At 38.7% G+C, this 19,249-nt stretch overlaps 1 protein-coding gene across 2 annotated transcripts; it reads left to right on the forward strand.

Moving 5' to 3' along the window:
* The first annotated feature begins 61 nt into the window (after window positions 1–61).
* ZBTB49 (zinc finger and BTB domain containing 49) lies at window positions 62–18,782 on the forward strand. Of its 2 annotated transcripts, none has more exons than XM_041403059.1 (8): window positions 62–113; window positions 1,492–1,665; window positions 3,675–4,771; window positions 10,177–10,223; window positions 14,048–14,121; window positions 14,860–14,942; window positions 15,031–15,192; window positions 17,446–18,782. In XM_041403059.1, the coding sequence occupies exons 2-8, from the start codon at window positions 1,514–1,516 to the stop codon at window positions 18,120–18,122; spliced, it is 2,292 nt and encodes a 763-aa protein (XP_041258993.1). In that variant the 5' UTR covers window positions 62–113; window positions 1,492–1,513; the 3' UTR covers window positions 18,123–18,782. The 2 variants fall into 2 exon arrangements, with proteins under 2 accessions (XP_041258993.1, XP_041258994.1); XM_041403060.1 differs by lacking the exon at window positions 62–113 and adding an exon at window positions 733–847.
* The last annotated feature ends 467 nt before the right edge of the window (window positions 18,783–19,249 follow it).

Below are 19,249 nucleotides of genomic sequence, written 5' to 3' on the forward strand. Positions count from 1 at the left end.
GCCCCGCGCCTGCGCTGCCCCCGCCCCGCGCACCGGAACGGGAAGGGGAAGGGGAGGGAGCGGCGGCGGAAGCGGCCGCTGGCGGGGATGGAGCTGGGAGGTGGCCGGAGCCGGTAAGCGCTGGGCTGGGCTGGGCAGGGCCGGCTCCTGCCCCTGGGCCGCTGTCGTGCCCGTGCCAGGCCGTGCCGCGTTTTCCCCCGCCCGGGGCTGTGTGTCCGTGGGCTCCTCCCGCCGCAGCCCCGTCCCCGAGCCCGCCACCGGCCGCTCCCCTGCCCTGTCCCCGGGCAGAGCCGGCCCGCAGTGAGGCGAATCCTCCCTGTGTTCTGTCCTCTCCTCCTCCTCGAGCCTGGGCGAGGCTGAGGGGAACTGAGCCATAAATAGCCGCTGTGCCGGAGGGGCTCCCACGGTTTGGGAGCGGCTCCCCGTGCCCCGGCCCCTGGGGAGACCCGCTCCTGATGGATGAGAGGCACTGCAAGGCAGGGTGCCGTGGTGGGAGATGTTCACAGGGAAAGCAAATTGATGCGCTTTCTTCATTTTAAAGCCTGGTCAAAGTATGATAAGCATTAATAGAGCAAAAGCACAGTACAATAACCCCTCCATGTAATTAGCTAGAGACAGAAGTAAACCAGGAGAAATTGATGTGGAACCCTTATTATTCATGAGATATGAGAATGGGGCAACAGCTATCTGGTCGTGCTTAACAGAAGGTGGTTTTTCTGCTTCATTCCTTAAAATAGGAAGATTTTCCTCCTTCATTCCGAGTTAGAAGATGGAAATTCAGATTGTCCTAATAGTTGGAATTGTCATGTTCACAAGCGCACAGGGGAAGCATTGCATGCTTGTTCGGGTGAAAACAAAAAAGAAGTATAGAAGTCAATGTAAATGTGTTGTGTTGGAAGGTGACTTGTCTTTCCAACCTGTTAAGAGGGGATTTTTTCATTTCGATATTACGTTGTATTAAAAACAATACCATGCTAATGTGTCTAATTAATCAGATCCATGGTGGAAATGTATGTAGCTAGAACAGCAACAAATGCCTGAAATAACACTAGTACTATGTTCTCCCTTCTGAGTTTAGAGGATGAAGAAACTGAAGTTTTCCTCTACAAATGCTACTGATTTTGTACATGTAATGTGTTTTTGCATTAGAATCTAATTATTTGCATTAGAATCGTGGAAGTTGTCTAAATTGGGATGCATTTTTTGTGGCTATGGAGTCCAGTTTATGGCAGCACCATTAGATTTTTGCACATGCTCTTTGTTGTAAGCAAATCTCTGTTAAAAATCAGTATTTCAAATGTGTATTGCTGTGTATCTGTTGGTGAGCAATACCGTGACTCATCTTTAACCAGAATGTCATTAGAGATCAAATTGCAGGTGTAAACTGAAGTCTGTTTCCTTTGAAAGCTAAAATAAATTGTTAAAATGTTCTTAATATTCTAAGTTAATTTTGCAATTTAACATTCACCTTAGCACTTTATTTCATTATAGGTAATTTAAGTGGTTTTCTAGCATGGACACTGTTGCTAGCCATAGCTGTCATCTTCTCCAGCAGCTACATGAGCAACGCATTCAGGGGCTTCTCTGTGACTGCATGCTGGTGGTGAAGGGTGTCTGCTTCAAAGCACACAAAAATGTGCTAGCTGCTTTCAGTCAGTATTTCAGGTATGTGATAGAAAATTCTTCTCTTTAAAAAGGTAATTAAATGCTGTTGGCAGAGGCTTTCTCTGAAAACGGTATTTATTTCTGTTGGTTGTGGGAACTCTTACACTTGGGAGTGTAAAGAGAAAAGGGAAATTGTTTGTCCACAGATAAAGCTGTGTCAAGTATTCACAGTATGCTGTTTGATTTTGACATTTTCTTGATTTACTTGCTTATAGTGCTTCATATAATAGATTCTGGCATGGACCTGCATTCAGTACTTCACCAGAAAAGATAACTGCTTACAAGGAACATAGTAGAGTATATGAACAGAGCCAGATAAGGGGTGGAATTGATAAAATGTTATCCCTTTCCAAATAATGGGACTTGTTTCATTAATCACATGCTAAATAAAATGTGACCATGTAGGTTATTAGTGAATCTCTGTTTATTCAGATTCTCAGAGACAACAATTGTGTTTTAAAGTATACAGGTGGCCCATTATACCAATCACTGCTTTCTTACCCTTCTGTACTGCCCTCAGTTGTGCCTCCAAATTTTGGAGGGTGCTGTATCTCCCAGCTTAGTGTTTTATATTAGTTATGAATAAGCTGTTAGAGGTGGCAGTTTTTAGACCTTGTTTTTTGAAACATCTCTAAAGCTTGACTGCTAATTCATTTGTAAGAAACCTGCTTTTATGTTATGACCAGAGAAAAAAGATGAGGTTCCTTTTTCTCCTCTAGTGCTGTACTGCTGATGAAGTGCAATTATGCTCAAAGACCAAATTTTTAAAGTAGTTAGAAAGAACTAAGAGCTCAGCTCCTATTAAAATTCAATAGGATATAAGTGGCTAATCAATTTAGGCTCTCAGCCCAGATCTGTTCATTATAGTTCTGGTTTTAATTTGGATAGGATGGTCTAGATTTATGAAAGAATTTGGATGTGGGTATTGGTTTCAGAGTATCCCCTGCATTTCTAAAGTTTCAGCATAGACTCACATTTTCTGAAAATTTAGAGCTCATTGATATCATGCCTGCCTTTAAACAAACCCAAATTTGAGATTTAGCCCACAAAGAGGAACCATTAAGTTTGGGGCATTTTTTTTGTGTAGGAAAGTAACTGCATATGAGTGACCTGACACAATTTGTATGTCATTGTTTACTTTGACTGAGAGAGAGTATGAACCCACTTAATCTAGGACTGCTTGTGCATGTGAAGAACTACATCTCTGATGCTGAGAATACTTTGCATCAAATAGTAAGAACTTTTGTGAATTCATTCATTATAAGGATTCTGTGACAATTCAGTGGGTATTGGTTGCTCTGCTATTTTAGGATTATGTACCTGTACTCTTCATTATTCTTTTACTTGGTTCTTATCCAGTACCAGTAAAAAAGAACCTTCTTTTGATATGAGAAAATAAATTGAAAAATAATATCATCTTCTTGTTTGATATTGCCATCTTATTGTGTATTTGTGGAGAAAGAACTAATGCTAAGAACTTCAACAGGCTTACTGATGGAGTTCAATGGACAAGCTCAGTTGCCAGAGGATAAGAGTTTGGCTGACTTTGAGGTCTATCTTCTCCATTTTGCTAGAAAATTTATGTCCTGTTTGATCTGCCATGATGAAAGGAGAAAAGCCATTCTGAGTCAACCAGTTCTGCAAATTATCCATAAGTACACCACTGCACCTAATATGTGAAGAATGGCTGATAGGAAACCACAGGCATAGAGTGTTATTTGAAAACATACAAAAATACAGAATTAAAGTTAGATAAAGGATCATTTACTTTGATTTATACTTCAAGTGCACTAATGTAGGACTAATATATAAGACATGTAATTGAGGAGTTTTGAGAAATTGATCATCAGTCTAGGTAAGCCAGCACAAACACAGCATTCTAGGTAAGGCTGGAGAGTACAAACTTGTTTCATACCAAGCAGCCTATTTGAGATGTATGTATATTTTTCTTATTGAAGTGTTTGTGATTTGTTTGTGTTTGTATTTGAATATTTGCCTTATTTTATCAGGACCCTTTTCCAGAATTCTTCAGGCCAGAAGAATGATGTGTTTCACTTGGACATCAAAAATGTAGGTGGCATAGGCCAGATCCTGGACTTCATGTACACCTCCCACCTGGATCTCAGTCAGGACAATGTGCAAGCTATGCTGGACATTGCACAGTGCCTCCAAGTGCAAAATGTGCTGAACATTTGCCACACCTTTTTAAAGTCTTCCACAGCTGTGGAGCAGGCAGCCAGCATGCCGTGTAATAGTGTATTTTCACTGCAGAACACTTTGGGTACAGGTACCAGCTGTGCTGGTGATGGCTATGGGACAAACCTATTGCCTGAGTGCTCAGCTGACAGACAAGCTAACAAAGGCTTGGCTGAGCACCACTCACAGTCTGCTAATCTGCACACCCCGTCAGGTGATGGACAGAAACCACCACAAGATTCCTTAGATGGCAACTGCACAGAGCTCCCATTTAAACAACCAAGTTACTACTATAAACTACGCAACTTTTACAGCAAACAGTTCTATAAACAAAATGCTTGCTCTGATCACGAGAGAGGAGCAGAACCATCGTTTTCTTACAGCACATCCACGGAAATAAACACAGTGGAAAGTAATTCTTGCACTGTCAATCACTCTGAGTGTATTCTGGAAACCTCTGAGCATTTACCGTCAAACTTCCTGGTCCAGGCTGCGAGTGAAGCTGCTCCAGACCAAAATGCAGAGAGCACAGTTATGCAGCCCAGCAGACAGATGCGGCTGAAAAAGGCAGTACACCTCAAAAAGTTAAATTTTCTAAGATCTCAGAAATCGGCAGAGCAGCCCCCTGAGCCCCAAAGAGAAGACAGCAGAATAACAGAAGTAATTGAACCTGTAAATGAAAGTACCACGGACACAGCAGATGCTAGAGTTACTGATGAAAAAGAAGCTGAAGATGTAGTGAATTCAGAGAATTTTGAACCAGCTGTTGAAGTGGAAAGATCTCAAGATCCTTTGGAACAAGAAGGACAATCACAGACTCTTCAGTCACAGAAACAATATACTTGTGAGTTATGTGGGAAGGCTTTCAAACATCCAAGCAATTTGGAGCTACATAAAAGGTCTCATACAGGTACAGTTATCAGTTACTTGGTCTGCAGACCAAATATTTCAGTTACAGAGAATATGTTGCAGTGTCTCTTGATTTAGAGATGCTGGTTAAGGGTCTACTTTCAGAAGGCTGTGGTTTGTTTTGTTGTTTGTTTTGTTTTTTTTTTTTAATGGATTATCCTACAGAAATAAAGAACTGTAATACCAAGTTTTGCTGGGAGTTGTAGAAAAGATTTCTATGTATTTGGGGTTTTGGGTGCTCTTTCAAAGAACATCGTGTGAATTTGATGAAAATGAAATTTCAATGAAAATTTTGGTTTTGTCCTGCATTTAGATGAGTCATTTCTAGTCAGTTTGTCAGGTGGCCCAGATGTTTGAGCCAGATGACAACAAAAGGTGTAAACAAATAAATGGTACTATAAGTATACTAGAATATGTCTGTTCTCTTTGGTCATGTATTCACTGTAAGATATAAGTGATTGGGGCTTGGTAGTCATTTTTTTTAACCTGTAGAAATATGTCTTATAAGAACTTGTGTTTACCTAGAGAGTAAGGCTCTTGTTGGCTGCAGAGTAAATGGGAATTTTGAATTAATGTACTTTGTTTTAAAAACTCACAAGTAATATTTTTAAACCTAACACAGATTTATTTTTAAGTATCTTTTTATTCTAGTGAAAAACAAGCCCTAGTTTAACTGCAAATTATTTAATTTGTCTCTTCAATTTAATGAGCATATCCTCTTATTAGAGATGCTTCTTTAGAAGAGATCTTAAAAAGTACCTTGGCTAGGCAGGTAGCACCATTGATTCAAATTCCTTGAGATGGTAGTACTCCTGATTAAGCTGTTGAATATTTTTTGCTTTTCTTTTTCCCTGTATTAAATATACAAATGCATCTCTCTCAATCTTGTCAAATAAACATCATTTTGGAAATGATCATGTATTGTTACTCTGACACTAAATATAATACTCTCTTGCAGACATGAATTTATTTTGTCAACTGATTCTTAGAATGAAAGTTTCTTTTTATATTTTATTAATGGAAAAATCTTCTCAGAACCTGAAACTATGAACATTTTGCATTAGCTTCCTAAAGTTTTCAGTTGTGAGCTTTAACTGCTTCTGTATGTTCATGTTGCTAATACTTTTTCTAAAATTTGTTCTCCTGTGAAAGAGTTGCATATGTCTCTTACCTAGATCCTCTTTTTGCCTTGTATTTTTTTTTTATCTTATTATCTGGTTTGATCTGGTATCATCAGGTATATTCTAATATCCTAGATTTTCAGGAAAACAGATGATCAGATAGATGACAAGAGCATCTAGAAAAGTCCCAGCTAACTGCAGTAACATGTCAGTTTGTGCTGGAGAGACCTCAGGATTCAGGAATTCTCAGCTGCTTTTCACACACCATCTTCTTCCAGGAGTTTCCAAAAATTCCAGACTTGAACACTAGTTAATAAAGCATTAGCATTCTTCTATGGGTGTGCTAAGAGGACAAAAGTGTATGAGCCTAAGTTTAACAAATAATAAGCAAAAAGTGCTTATTTTCCATCCGAGGATCGAAAAACTGAGGCAAGGATATGACTAGAAATGCCTGTTTGCTTCCCTGTCATTTTTGGGAATTATTCCCTGTTATTTCCCTGTTATTCATGTTAATTTTTTTTTAATACCCAACTAGTGCAAAAAGAGTGTTTGGGAGATGGCAGTGGATGGTGAGTAGGATGTTGATATTGGAAAGACCTGTAGCAGCAGAAGGCACAGGGCACATCTGTATTGTTACTGTTAGGTACACTGGTAGTTAAGTAATATAAGTGTACACTAAAAGCCATTTCTATTCATCTGCCACTTCAGAAAGCACAGCAGATTGCTAGCTAATAAGTTTTATTTAAAAGTATTAATTTTCTAGAGCTAAGCAAAAGGGTTAGCAGTCATTTAAGTCTTACAGGGCTCACTGAAAGCACTCCCAAATAAAGCTTTGCTGAAGAGATGGAGGAAGCTGAAATGGACATGCTACAGTGGCAAACCTGTTTTTAACCCAAAAAAAACAGGTGGTGGTGTGATTGTCAAGAAAAAGCACATGTAAAATTCTCTGTCCCTGATCACTAGGAGCTACCAAAGAATTTACAGGTTAGCGTGGGTGCCTTGATGAGCTTTCTCAGGCAGCCAAACTGTGTTCAACAGTCATTGTGCAGGCATGTCTGACTGTTTTGTTTGCATTATTATCGTGGACATTTAAAGGAATCTCTAAACAGAGCTTACGGCACTGACTTTGGTTGATTTTGACTGAATGTTATAATTTGTTCTTTATTATTATATTGACTTGTCTGAAAAAAAAAGAAGCAAGTGTATCTCTTTTATATAGTCCATACCTGTCCAGGAACATCCAGTGGTTTTGTTGGGGTATTTTATGTATTTTCAGGGAACATCTCAAAAGAGCAACCCAAAACAAACTCTGGCTCATGGAAAGAGCTCTTGGCAGGATGGAATGGAAGAGGAACAGAGTAGCACTGCCATGTAATCCAATACATTGTTGCTCCTCAACCTTTTCATTCTGAGTTTTGATTGAGCAGCTTCCAGCATTCCTTGCCTTAGTGAGTACAGCTCCTCACCTTTGTGGTCTCATCAGGAACACCACTTCTGCCTTCATGCCTTTCTTCTCTGGAGCTGACACAACACTCCTTTGATCACTATTGTGTACTTTATCTTCACCTCTTCTTGCAGAATGTTGAAGAAAGGATGCAACAGAAGGTAGAAAGCACAAGGCAGGCCAAGGGTTCATAGTAAAGTTCCCTGGATTCAGCACTGTCTAAATTGTATCCAGTTACTACTTTTCCCCAGTTTTTCTCTATTGCTGTTGATGCAGCCATGTATCCCACTGTTGTGTACATTGTCTTCTTGCAGGGTGTTGTGCAAGAAGGATACAATCCCAGTGTTCTCAGATGAGGTTTTTGGTTTGGAATTTATTGACAGTTGTAGAATCATAGACTGATTTAGATTGGCATGGTTTCCTGAGGGTAATCTGCTCCAGTTTCCTGCTCAAGGCACGTCAAATTAGGTCGGTTTTGCTCATGACCTTGTGCAGTGAAAATTTTGGACATCTCCAGAGACAGAGTTTCCACAACTTCTCCAGACAATCACTCCCAGTGTCTGACCACCCTCGTGGGGTAAAAGATTATTTTCATGTATCTAATTGGAATTTGTCATGATCAAACTTTCATCTGTTGTCTCTTGTCCATAAGACTGTGTACTAGGAACAACCTGCTTGCCTCTGCCCTCCCAATCCTGTAGACAGCAGTAAGATTTCCTGTGTGTTTTCTTTTCTTAAGGTTCCAGATATGGTCTCACCAGTGGTAGCAGAGAAGAATAATCTTCAGCTTCTTAGCTGCACTCTTACTAATACACCCTCAGGTACAGCGAGGCTAATTGCTTCTGAGCAATAGGTTACTTGATAAGCCCAGTGGTCTGGAATTCTATGCAAGTGCAAAATTGTTCTCCAAAAAGTAATTTGATGTTTCTTTTCCCAAAAAAACCTGTTTATTTTTATCTTGGGGGGAAAAGCCTCCAATTCTTTGTACATCAGTACAGTTAGAATGAGGCTGCATGCAGCCTACAATAATTGTTTGGAGGAATTTGAGCTTCCGATTCCTTCCCTCTCCCTCTAGTCATTTCAGAGTGATTCCTGTTCAGATACTATTCTTTAGGTTTCCAGTAACTTTTTTTCTGTGTAGGCAATTTCTGCAAAAATTGCTTACTGTTTGTTATCTTCCATTTCATATTATCTTGATGCTTTTATGGCTTTCAGAATCCTTCCCAGTTGCTACAGATCTGGCTCCCTGTTGGTTTCATTTACATTTGTGTTGTCAGTGTCAGAATTTTTAGTGTTTTTTAAGTTTAAAGCCATAATGAAATCAAGCCTCAGTGCTCTTTAAAGTTGAGTGACTTTATAGTTGATTTACTAGTTTCATAATTTTTATCTTTAATTGAAAGAAAGCTTTTTTAAAATGGCCAGATTTCCATTTTTCATTAAGCAAACAAAGTAGGTAAAACTTCAAGCTGTCAGACTAACTGCAAGGTTGCAATCTGTGAAGCAACATAACTGTATGTTTACTCTGCATTTTAAAATCTAAAGAGAATTGCATTTAGTCCTTGATCCAAAAATATGTTGGAAAAACTTCATCTGTATTTGGCAGGAGGAAAGGAAAATGGAATTCCCACACCTGGATATGGTAGATGTTTCTTGTAACATTTCCAAGGATGGAGGAAAAACATTGATGTAGAGAATACTTAATGGAAGAGAAGCCAAGAGGTCTTCTGTAAAGTCAGGAAAATTAAAATTAAATAAGTAAAAAAAAGTCTTTGTACAGATTTTTTTATCATGATCAGGATGAAACACAGCTTAAGATCTCTTTTTTCCCTTTGGAAATACTCTGTTTTCAAAATCATATCGATTTACCCTACTTTTGTTGCCCTGCACATGTGCCCTGCACAAATGTCCTTTAAATGTGCAGTTAAACTCATGAAAGATGATGATAAGTGTGGCTGCCATTGGATCAATGGTATTTGAGCATCATTTTTGTTTTCAAAATTCTAAAAGATGCACATAACCAGTGTAAAAACTAGGAAACCAGGAACTAAGCAGGGGGAATTAAAAAACACCTATATGAAATACTATAGAGGAGAAAAACTTATCACAAAAACATATTTGTCTTAAATTAACAACGAGAGAATTGAAGTGTACAGTCACATTCTAGATTGAGAGTCAAGTTATTTTGAAAAGCTGAAGTGGGCTGCATCAGTTTTTGCTAGAACTGCTCATCTGTTTTTAGAGATTCAAGGGTAACAGTTTTACATTAATAAATTCAAAATTTTGGAGCAAAATACTTGGGTAATCTTCAGGTACTTCTATATAGGATGGGAATTAGAAGGCAAATATATATTTTCTGGAACTGAATGACTATATGCTGAGCAGAGATATATAGTAGACATTAAAATCAGAAAACAATTCTTCCAAACCAGTTTCCTTCATTCCTCCTTCTTTTTAAGAATGTGTCTCTGTGCAAGTGAAAGAATAGGTGCCCTTCCCATCACTGTTGTTTTTGGGCTTTTTCATCTCTCCTGTTCTTCCTGGTGTTATGGTACTCCTTTCATTTAGAATCAAAAGTATTTTAAAAAGATTAAAAACTGCACCCATTTGTGTCAAAAGTCTTCTACTTGTTTTGAAAGAGAAATTCTGAGCAAGTCTGCCTTACAAACTCAGTGGTAAAAGTTGTATTTCCCTCTTGAATTTCCCCTTAAATACATAGGTAAGTATCCTTTTAGGGAAATTTTTTACTCTTACATTGCATGTTTTAAAAGAAAGTGTACCAATTTTAAACATTTCTGTTCTACTGCAACTATTAGAAGTTCTATGTTCTGTTTCTTCTTTTAGGTGAGAAACCTTTTGAATGTAACATTTGTGGGAAACACTTCTCACAGGTGGGAATATTTTATATATTATGGTACTTACACTTGAAATGCATCTCTGTGTTGGTTCTAAAAATCTTGGATTTAGGATTAGATTTTTTTTTGTTCAAAGACAGAATTCACTCTAGGGATAAATTATTAAAATGTCTTATATGAGAACAATATGTTGAATGTTTTAGATTTCTTTGATGCATTCCATATCTTTGATTCTGTCTGCTCTCAATAGATGTGTTATGTATTTTACATTCAAATGAATGTTTGAGATAATACAGAGCCACAGCTGTATTTGAAATATGAAGAACATTCATTTCCAAAGTGTTCTTTTGCTTTATGCTTAAAGGTATGTTGTGAATAGCATTTTTACAGTGTCTGAAAAAAGTGCAGATTCAAGTTTTATGTAATGTTGTATTCACAATACAGTTTCATCTTCCTAAATGGCATAAATTATTAAGTAGATTTGAGACAGATAAAAAGAATTTGTATCCATATAAGTGGGCTCAGTTTCTTTCAGTAAGAACACCACCCGTTAGGAGTGACAAAACTCAGCTATGATTTTAAAAAAAACTTGTTGTGAAATTCCATACTTACATACAGGGCCTAAGCTTTAACTGCTTTATTTGCCCTGCAGTGCTTACTTCCTATTCTGGGAACAACAATTAATCTTTATTTCTACAAATTTGGTGCCTAGTTGTCTCACATTTCCAAAATGTCTATTTCCTTTCTGATTTTGTGGTTGAGAGGTGCACATGTAAGAACAGCAGACAGTAAACAGCATATTTTTATACTAAGATTAGATAGTTATTGTTGAATTGCTTTGGCATTTCTTATGGGTTCTGGTTTAAGAATTAGAGCTATGTGCTTTTTGCCTACCCACCCACTACTTGTTGAGCTGCTCTTGCTTCAGTTTCACAGCCCAGCAGTGGGCCTTGTTTGACCCATGAATGTGATGCCTTTGTGTCCATATTTAGCTTGTTGCTAAATGTGAATATAAGACTGCGTCCAGTGAACAATACAGTTTCATCATGCTTATTGGGCAATTTTCAGCAAAACTGGGCATGCTTTTCAGACAGAGAAGAGCATTTTCATTCATTTTGATGGCTGAACTTCTAGTTATTAAAAGAAAAGTGTGGGTATTTCAAATACCATTAAAAGTACTTTTGGCAAATAGAGTGGTATCCTGTACTACTACAGTGGGGGAAGAGGGGAGAAGTGTCACCCGTTTTTGACAGGCATGACAGGCTCCTCATGCAATATGCTGTGCTCCTCTTTAATTACAGAAAAAAAAAAAAAAAAAAAAAAAAAAAAAAAAAAAAAAAAAAAAAAAAAAAAAACCACCTTGACAAAGCTGGAAATTTCTGCCTTTTAGTTAAACCCCCCCAAACAGCTTCCCTTCCCTCCCTGTGACCTGGCTTGCCTGGAGGGGCAGGCAGATACGTGGTCATGGACAGTCCCTACACATCCAGCACAGAGCCAGAGCACTCAGCCTTTGTGCTGCAGTTCTTTCTCTGCTCATAAAGGGGTTTTACACATTGCTGAGCTACTTGCCTTTGAATCCTGAAAATAAGTAAGATTCCACTCACCAGAAAGTAAGATCCAGTAAGATAATTATCTACTTTTTGCTTAAAATACCATCTCCGCTCTTGTCCTTTATCTTCTCTGTCTGCAGGCACAAAATAGAAACACTTTTCTTATTTAAGCCTTCGTGTTCTGTGCTTTTGAGAGAGTGCAGCTGTTGGGCCTGGTGGGATGTCTGCTCCTGCTGAATGTTGCTGATGTGCTGTGTGTTGGAATGTGGAGCAGAAAATGAAAGAAGTAGGGGAAATTGATGTGGGAACTCATAGTTGGGAACAAACAGCCATAAAAGTCTTTGATTTTTTTGAGGAAAATGTTCCGTTTTTACTTCTAAGCCTTCATCTTCCCTCATTGCTTGTACACAGCTTTTTGGGATGTGAACCCTCTCTGGCTGGTGGTTCAGGATGTTGTTTCACCTCCTCCTGCAGAAATTCTTTTGGGGGCCCATGTGCATAAGGTGCTTCACTTTGAAAACCTGCCATTTACAAAAGGACTAAGTCTGGTGTATCTCTCGGCTCTCCAAATTTGGGAGGAGGTCTGTGCAACCATTTAGAGGATTCTTCTGAGCATTTTTTTTCTTGCACTGAAGTGCAAGCAGAAGTCCCCTTAGGTTTTTTTCCATTGGGATGGCATGTGATGCTTTAACCAAGGTTGTGTGCCAGCTTTGAAGCTTAAGAAAGAATACAAGCTATTGATGTTTTTACTGTTTTTGTCTTAGCACAGATAGTAACAAGCTTTGCCCTCATTAGGAGGCAAGGACATAGGCTTGTAATAAAGAAATGGATCTACTTGCTTCTTTCTGTAAAATGTTTTTATTCTTTATATGCCTTTGTGGGAAGTAGTTGTTGCACTTCAAATTCACCCTTTGTCTTCATTTGGAATAACTTTCAAATGCCCGTGATAGGGTTTGTTTGTGACATGGATAGAAGTAAAGATGTCTGTCTTTTTTTCTGTATGTTTTTCTAAAATGCACTGTGACATAAAATCCCTTGTCTTTGAAAAGCAAAAATTATTCCATGATTCATCTTCTTCTTCCCCAAGTACCTAATGCCTTTCTTTGAGTAGATTTCAGTATTAGAAAGTTTAGCCTTAGAAAACAGTTGTTCAGTCACACTGTTGCCTGAAAAAATGTACAGGGATTAAAGAAAGCTCTTTCAGGGTTCCCACATTGATCCATTCAGTACTGTCCTCTGTGTGTGTGTATGTGTGTGTCTGCAGTACTTGAGTTCTGGTATATTATAAGGTCTGATTACAGTGATCATAACAGGTAATTTATTAACTAAATGATTCAGAAGGAATTAGTCTGGGTCTTATTTTTGTTATCTTGCTGTGACAGATGGGCACATGGCATTCTTTGCATCCCAAATTTTCTTTCCCAATTTAAGGATTTGATGTTTCCTTAAATAAAAACCAGGCAATTATCAATCAAAAAGGTTTAAAAGTTTAAAAACTGACTATGGAAGTGTGCACAATGTATGGAACATCTGCAGCTCTTCTACAAGGTGTGTCTTGTGGTTTGAGAGCTGGACTCAGTGGAGTAATCATTCACAAGGACTAGTGGCTTTAAAACATTTCAAAAAAAGTTGGACTCATAAGATTTTTAGCTAGTCATTGTCTGCTTTGCTGGCTAGACTAGCAGGAATTTTAGAGGATTGAGAGAGGAAAGATATGTAATAAAATTGTTAGCAGTAGTCCCATTTGTTCTTTTCTGTACTTCCTATTCTGTTTTATTTTGGTATGAGTAAACAATTTCATGTTTGGAGCATCTCAGTATTTTATGGGTAGAAGAATGCTCACTCTATTCTTTTTAACCACCTGGTAGGTGAATTCAGACATCCTTGTGTAATAATATTTTATTTGTAGGACAGGGCAAGTGAGACTGACATGAGCAACATTGCTAGTAAGTTAGTAAGTTTTCTTCTTCACTGCATTCTACATAGTGTAATTTTCATTTATAATTGGATCTGTTTTCAATTGTAGGTCTTTCTTTTCTCTTAACATTTGATTTCAGGCTTCTTTTTATTTTTTCCCTATTTCTCTTCTTGTCAATGGATAATAGCATAGGTAAACAATTTGATGTTGAAGTACGTGGTAGTCTGTCTTTACTAGATAAGAGTGCTTGAGTTCATACATGCTTTGTATTCTTCACTGCCTTAGAAGTATGAATAAAAAGCCAGTCTCATAGTTTCAGTCATTGGGGTTTTTTAATCTGTATACAGCAACAGGCAAGCTGAATTGAAATGCTTAAATTGCTCTCCCTTCAGGCAGGTAATCTCCAGACACATTTACGTCGACATTCTGGTGAGAAGCCATACATTTGTGAAGTCTGTGGGAAAAGGTGAGGAGAATTGGTCATCTTAGTAAAGTTAACATGAAAATATTTGTTCATGTTTTCTGCTAATCTTCATGATAAACTATGGGCTAAGAGCTAAGGCAGCATGCTGCCCAATTTTGCTTAGAAGATGCTGGGTTTAAATATGTGCTGATGGGATTAAAATACATAAATGTTTGCAATTGACTTGTTGTAAGATAATTGTGTCACCAGAGCTTGTGGTCTAAATTTTTTGTGTATTGGTATGTAGATAAAAGTATCATGGAGTGTATTTTGTTGTGTTATATGTATTGTGTTGTGTATTTTTGTGTGTATTTTGGACAGTGTGAGTCACAATAAATCATGTGGGTTTGTACCTTTCCCTCACATTTTTGTCATTATTTGGTGATACTTTTTTTTTTTTTTACATTTTGTGGAATTCTGAAGTATGGGAAATTTGACAAATTTCAGCAGAGCATTAAATGATTCTGCTAGCTGACAGGTGACAGAAAATACACTAATGCAGGAATAGCATAAAATGAAGAATGAATTAGTGACATTAAAGGTAAAAATGTTTTCTGGAGTTTTTTTCCTAGCATAAATTTAATTAGGCATTGTCAGTTTAAAAATTAATTGCATCTATTTATTTAGGTCTTAGTCTTTGCTCAGAACATCAGACATTCATTCAAGCCAATTTCCATATGGTAGTTTAGGGAAGTAAGGGCCTTATAAAGACACTAATTGGGTTTCTATGTTGTGTTACAGGTTTGCTGCTTCTGGTGATGTTCAGCGTCACATAATTATTCATTCTGGAGAAAAACCTCACCTGTGTGATATCTGTGGCAGAGGTGTGTAAGAACCAAAGTTTCTATCTCAGGCTTTTTGAGTGAAAAGTGAGGAGTCATTTTAATCTCAGAGTCTGTCATATTTTTCTAGGTTTCAGTAACTTCAGTAATTTAAAGGAGCACAAAAAGACCCATACAGCAGATAAAGTATTCACCTGTGATGAATGTGGGAAGTCATTTAATATGCAACGAAAATTGGTAAAGCACAGGATAAGGCACACTGGAGAGAGACCATACAGCTGTTCAGCTTGTGGTAAGGTTCACTGTGCATTGCTTGGTTCTGTCTTTGCTTTTCAAATGGTGAGTAAAAGTGCCTTTGTTGGCAGAATAATAATTAATCAAAACTTTTCTATTGAAATACCATGTTGTGAAAGTCAGTCACAAAATTTTCTGTCTTGCATGCTTCATGGTCTTTCATTTGGTGTAATAGACTTCTTTATTTCTTGTAAGTTTAAAAGAGAATTTCTGCTGAAAATTAGAGAAAGGAAGTAAGAGGAATTAGCATAGTGTGTGTTTGCTAACATGTTTGCTACAGAGATGCTCAGAGTAGCTGCTTCAAAAATAGGTTTATTTTCAGAATAGTCCTTTCTGATGGGAAGTTAGGTTTGACATCACTTAGCTATTGATGAGGTCTTTTCTTTTTTTTTCCAGTTGCATACCATTTGATTTTAACTCCATTCACCCACAGAGTTTGACAATAACAACCTTTTGTTACTTTGCTTCAGCCTCTGGAATAAAATCAAAACTTGATCAATATTTCAGAACACCCATTTTCAAAATCTGTTAGATAGCCCATACTGCCAGGATGTCTGAAAATGGCTTTTGATCTGGTACATCCTGATCTCATAGGTTACTTAACATCCTGCGTAGTATTTTTTTTTATTGCCATTATGTGTTATTTTGACAGAATTTCATTCACATTCTGAGGAATGAGCTTTGGTGGAGGGTAGTTTCATATGTTCAAATCCAGCTGCAGTATGTTGTGTTTGCACAGTCTTAAGGCACAAGAAAAAAGCCAATATTATCAGGAGGCCTTGCATCAGAATGAGAAAATAGATGCACAGGATACAAAAGTAAAAACAGTCAGTTGTGTGGTGCCGTGAAACAGGCTTGTTTCTGGTAGTGGTCTTTTGAATATTTTTGTGTGTGCAAAGAGGATCTGATGAAGCATTAAAAAACCATTCACACTATGCAAAACATCCAGATGTATTACTCCAGTAATTTTTAATCTTATCATTACTGTTTAATGGCTGTTCTGAAGAGAAATCTGTGCAGCAAAATGAAAAGTATGCTGCTGAAAATTGAGATTGCAGTTTTATTGGGCATTTAATATGGTTCATTTTAGTTGGTCCATGCAAAATAAATGAGATAAAAATCATAAGCTTCTACTATTTCAAAAAATGTGAGGTTTCTCAATCTTGTGGCAATTCTGGAAATTAATTATCTCTTTTTCAGCTTGTTCTCCTACACTTTGCCTTGGTTCAGCCTCAGACTCTTTTCTTAGCAATATGGTGATTGAGCTTATTTGAATCTGTAGCTTTGAGGATTGACAAACAGTTGAATAGTTTTCTGTGTTCTAATATTTACAGCAATAAAAAATTACAGTTATCACACATTGTCTGGCCAGAATATAAAAAAAGGACTGCTGCATTATGGTGGTCTAAAGTTAACAAAAAAGCTAACTTTGTCAGCAGTTTGAGATTAGTTCCTTGGTAATGAACAAACCATTTCTTTCTATGATGCAGCTCTCACTAGAAGAATATATTTAGAAGCTTATCAGCATACTGTTTTTCCAGACAGACAAATTAAATTGATAGTTTAATTTTTTTTTTCTTTGTTAAGATTGAGACAAACTGAGAGCACTCACAGCTTTCAAGTACTAATGGATATTCCTCTCTGGAGACAAAAACTAAACCCATTCATTGGGAAACACAAGTTAGAAAATCAGATCAAGAAGAAGAGACAAGTTAATGGAATTGTAAAAATAGATGGAACTTGTTTGAACCTGTTCTAGATAAATGATGGGACATATGATAGCTTATAGCTTGGTAGTTTCTGTAATTAAAACATGTTGATTTGCTTGTGTTGAGAGCAATATCTGAATCTATCCCTGGTCTCTGGTAGGGAAGAGTTGTCATATTATCGCAGAAGTTCCATGCTGCTGTTTCCTTATCCGCAGAAGGTTCATACCTTCTTGGATGATTCTCTCGCCCTGGCTCTTTCCTCCTCACAGCAGCCAGCTGACTCCAGTTCCTCCTCAACCAGCCAGCCCACTCTTCTGTAGCACTGCTCTTGTCTCTGGTCACGGCTGCGGCCTGTTCCTGACCTTTGGTAACTGACCCAGCTGCAACTCCTTAGGGCTGAGATTACTTTTGCACTGGTCACGGCTGCGGCCTGTTAACGTCAGGCCTGTTCCTGACCTTTGGTAACTGACCCAGCTGCAACTCCTTAGGGCTGAGATTACTTTTGCACTATCTTTGTTTTCCTATGCTCTGTCCCCCCGCAGGGAAGTGTTTTGCGGGCTCGGGTGACCTGCGCAGGCACGTGAGGACGCACACGGGGGAGAAGCCCTACACCTGTGAGACGTGCAACAAGTGCTTCACGCGCTCGGCCGTGCTGCGGCGGCACAAGAAGATGCACTGCAAGGCCTCCGAGGAGGGGCCCAGCGCCCTCGAGGAATTCACTCCAGGGATCGAAACGCCCGACCTTGACAAGTCCCAGAGTTCTGACTCTTTTGGCCCGGAGATGTCCGTTACATTGTTGCCGGTGTCTGTTAAATTCCCCATGCATCCCGCTGGAAACTCCCCTGAATTCGACAGTTCCGCGGACTCTTACTGTAAGCTGCGATCCATGATCCAGCACCACGACTCGGCAAACCCAGAGAAACTGGGCGTGGATCCTGCTAAACTGCTGAAAGCCCAGGCACAGCAGACTCCAGCAGCACCCCCAGCGTATGCTTACCCGGAGGTGGATGTGTCTGCAGCAGAGGAGCCCTTGCAGCCCGACGGCATTCCCATGATCCGCTCCTCCGTGCCCGGCCTGGACGGGCACTGCGCCGAGCCCCTGGGCAGCCGGGCCTCCTCTGCCGCTTACAAGAGTAACGAGGGGCCCTTCTTCTCCAGCATGACCCTCTGGGGCCTGGCCATGAAAACCCTGCAAAATGAAAGCGAGCTGGAGCAATGAGGGCTCAGCTGACTGTACCAAAACTTCTTAGAGGCGTTTCATGCTAAAGTGGTTGCAATTGCACTGCAGCACGGAGAGACCACAGGGAGTTTTCAGGCCAGGTAGCTTGGACACTGACAGGGGTCAGAGCTCATTCCCAGAGCCAGATGTAGGCTGTCTTTATTTACACTGCCTCTCAGCAAAGTTTAAATGCACTGTTGGGGGACCTTTGCTGTTCTGTGACTGCACTGTGTAGCTCCTGTGTTACTGCCATGACTTACTAAAATTTGCCACCAACTAAATTTACCATTTAACTTGGAATTTTTTACCTGATAATGGAGGAAAGGATGTGTCTAAATTCATGATATGGGTACAGCTCCAAGCATGGGTCATCAGAGCTGTGTTATGGTGTAGATATGACAGGAGGAAAATAATTAACCAATCCCTAGTGAACCTGAGTTTCAGTAGTGGCTTTCTTACCAGTAGGGTCATCAGGTTACAGGACCTGAGTATTGTGACATTAAATTTAAATGTTAAATACTGGGCAATATTTGTGATAGTGCAAAGTAACTGTATATCTAGAAACTTTATTTTTTTACAATAAAAGCTCTTTTTTTAGTATTTTATAAACTATTTTGCACAGCAGATTATTTGTAAAATGAAGGCCGAGATCAAGTTGTGAATAAAGAGAAATTGTTTTACACTGCTTGATGTATTTTGTCTTTCTATAGAGGATTTTCAGTAATAGTTCCATCTATTCCAGGTATCTTTACAATGCTAAAGGGGATGCCATCACAAGAAGAGCTGCGCTATGAAACAAGTGCAATCAATACACCAGTAAGTTGTCTTGTACTTGAATGAATATAAGACATTGGCTGATTAATGGAATAAATAGACTGTTACAGGACAGAAACGTTCCTTAGAGAGGCCTTTTTCTGCTTTGGTGCTTTTAATAGTTGCTGCATTTCAAACTGCTTGCTACAGATTCGTGACACTCTGTGGAAATGTAAAGCTTGGAAAATATAGTATTCTATCTTTTTAAGGTGCTCACCAGTTTTTTGCCCCAAGAATTCAGAAGTAGTTGTTTGATCTCTTGTTGTGTTGACCACCATACGCTGCAGTCTGGGGCTTCACTTCCTGACTTCCTT

This window comes from Onychostruthus taczanowskii, unplaced genomic scaffold (assembly GCF_017590055.1).
Source record: "Onychostruthus taczanowskii isolate IOZ18803 unplaced genomic scaffold, ASM1759005v1 scaffold2, whole genome shotgun sequence".
NCBI lineage: Eukaryota > Metazoa > Chordata > Aves > Passeriformes > Passeridae > Onychostruthus > Onychostruthus taczanowskii.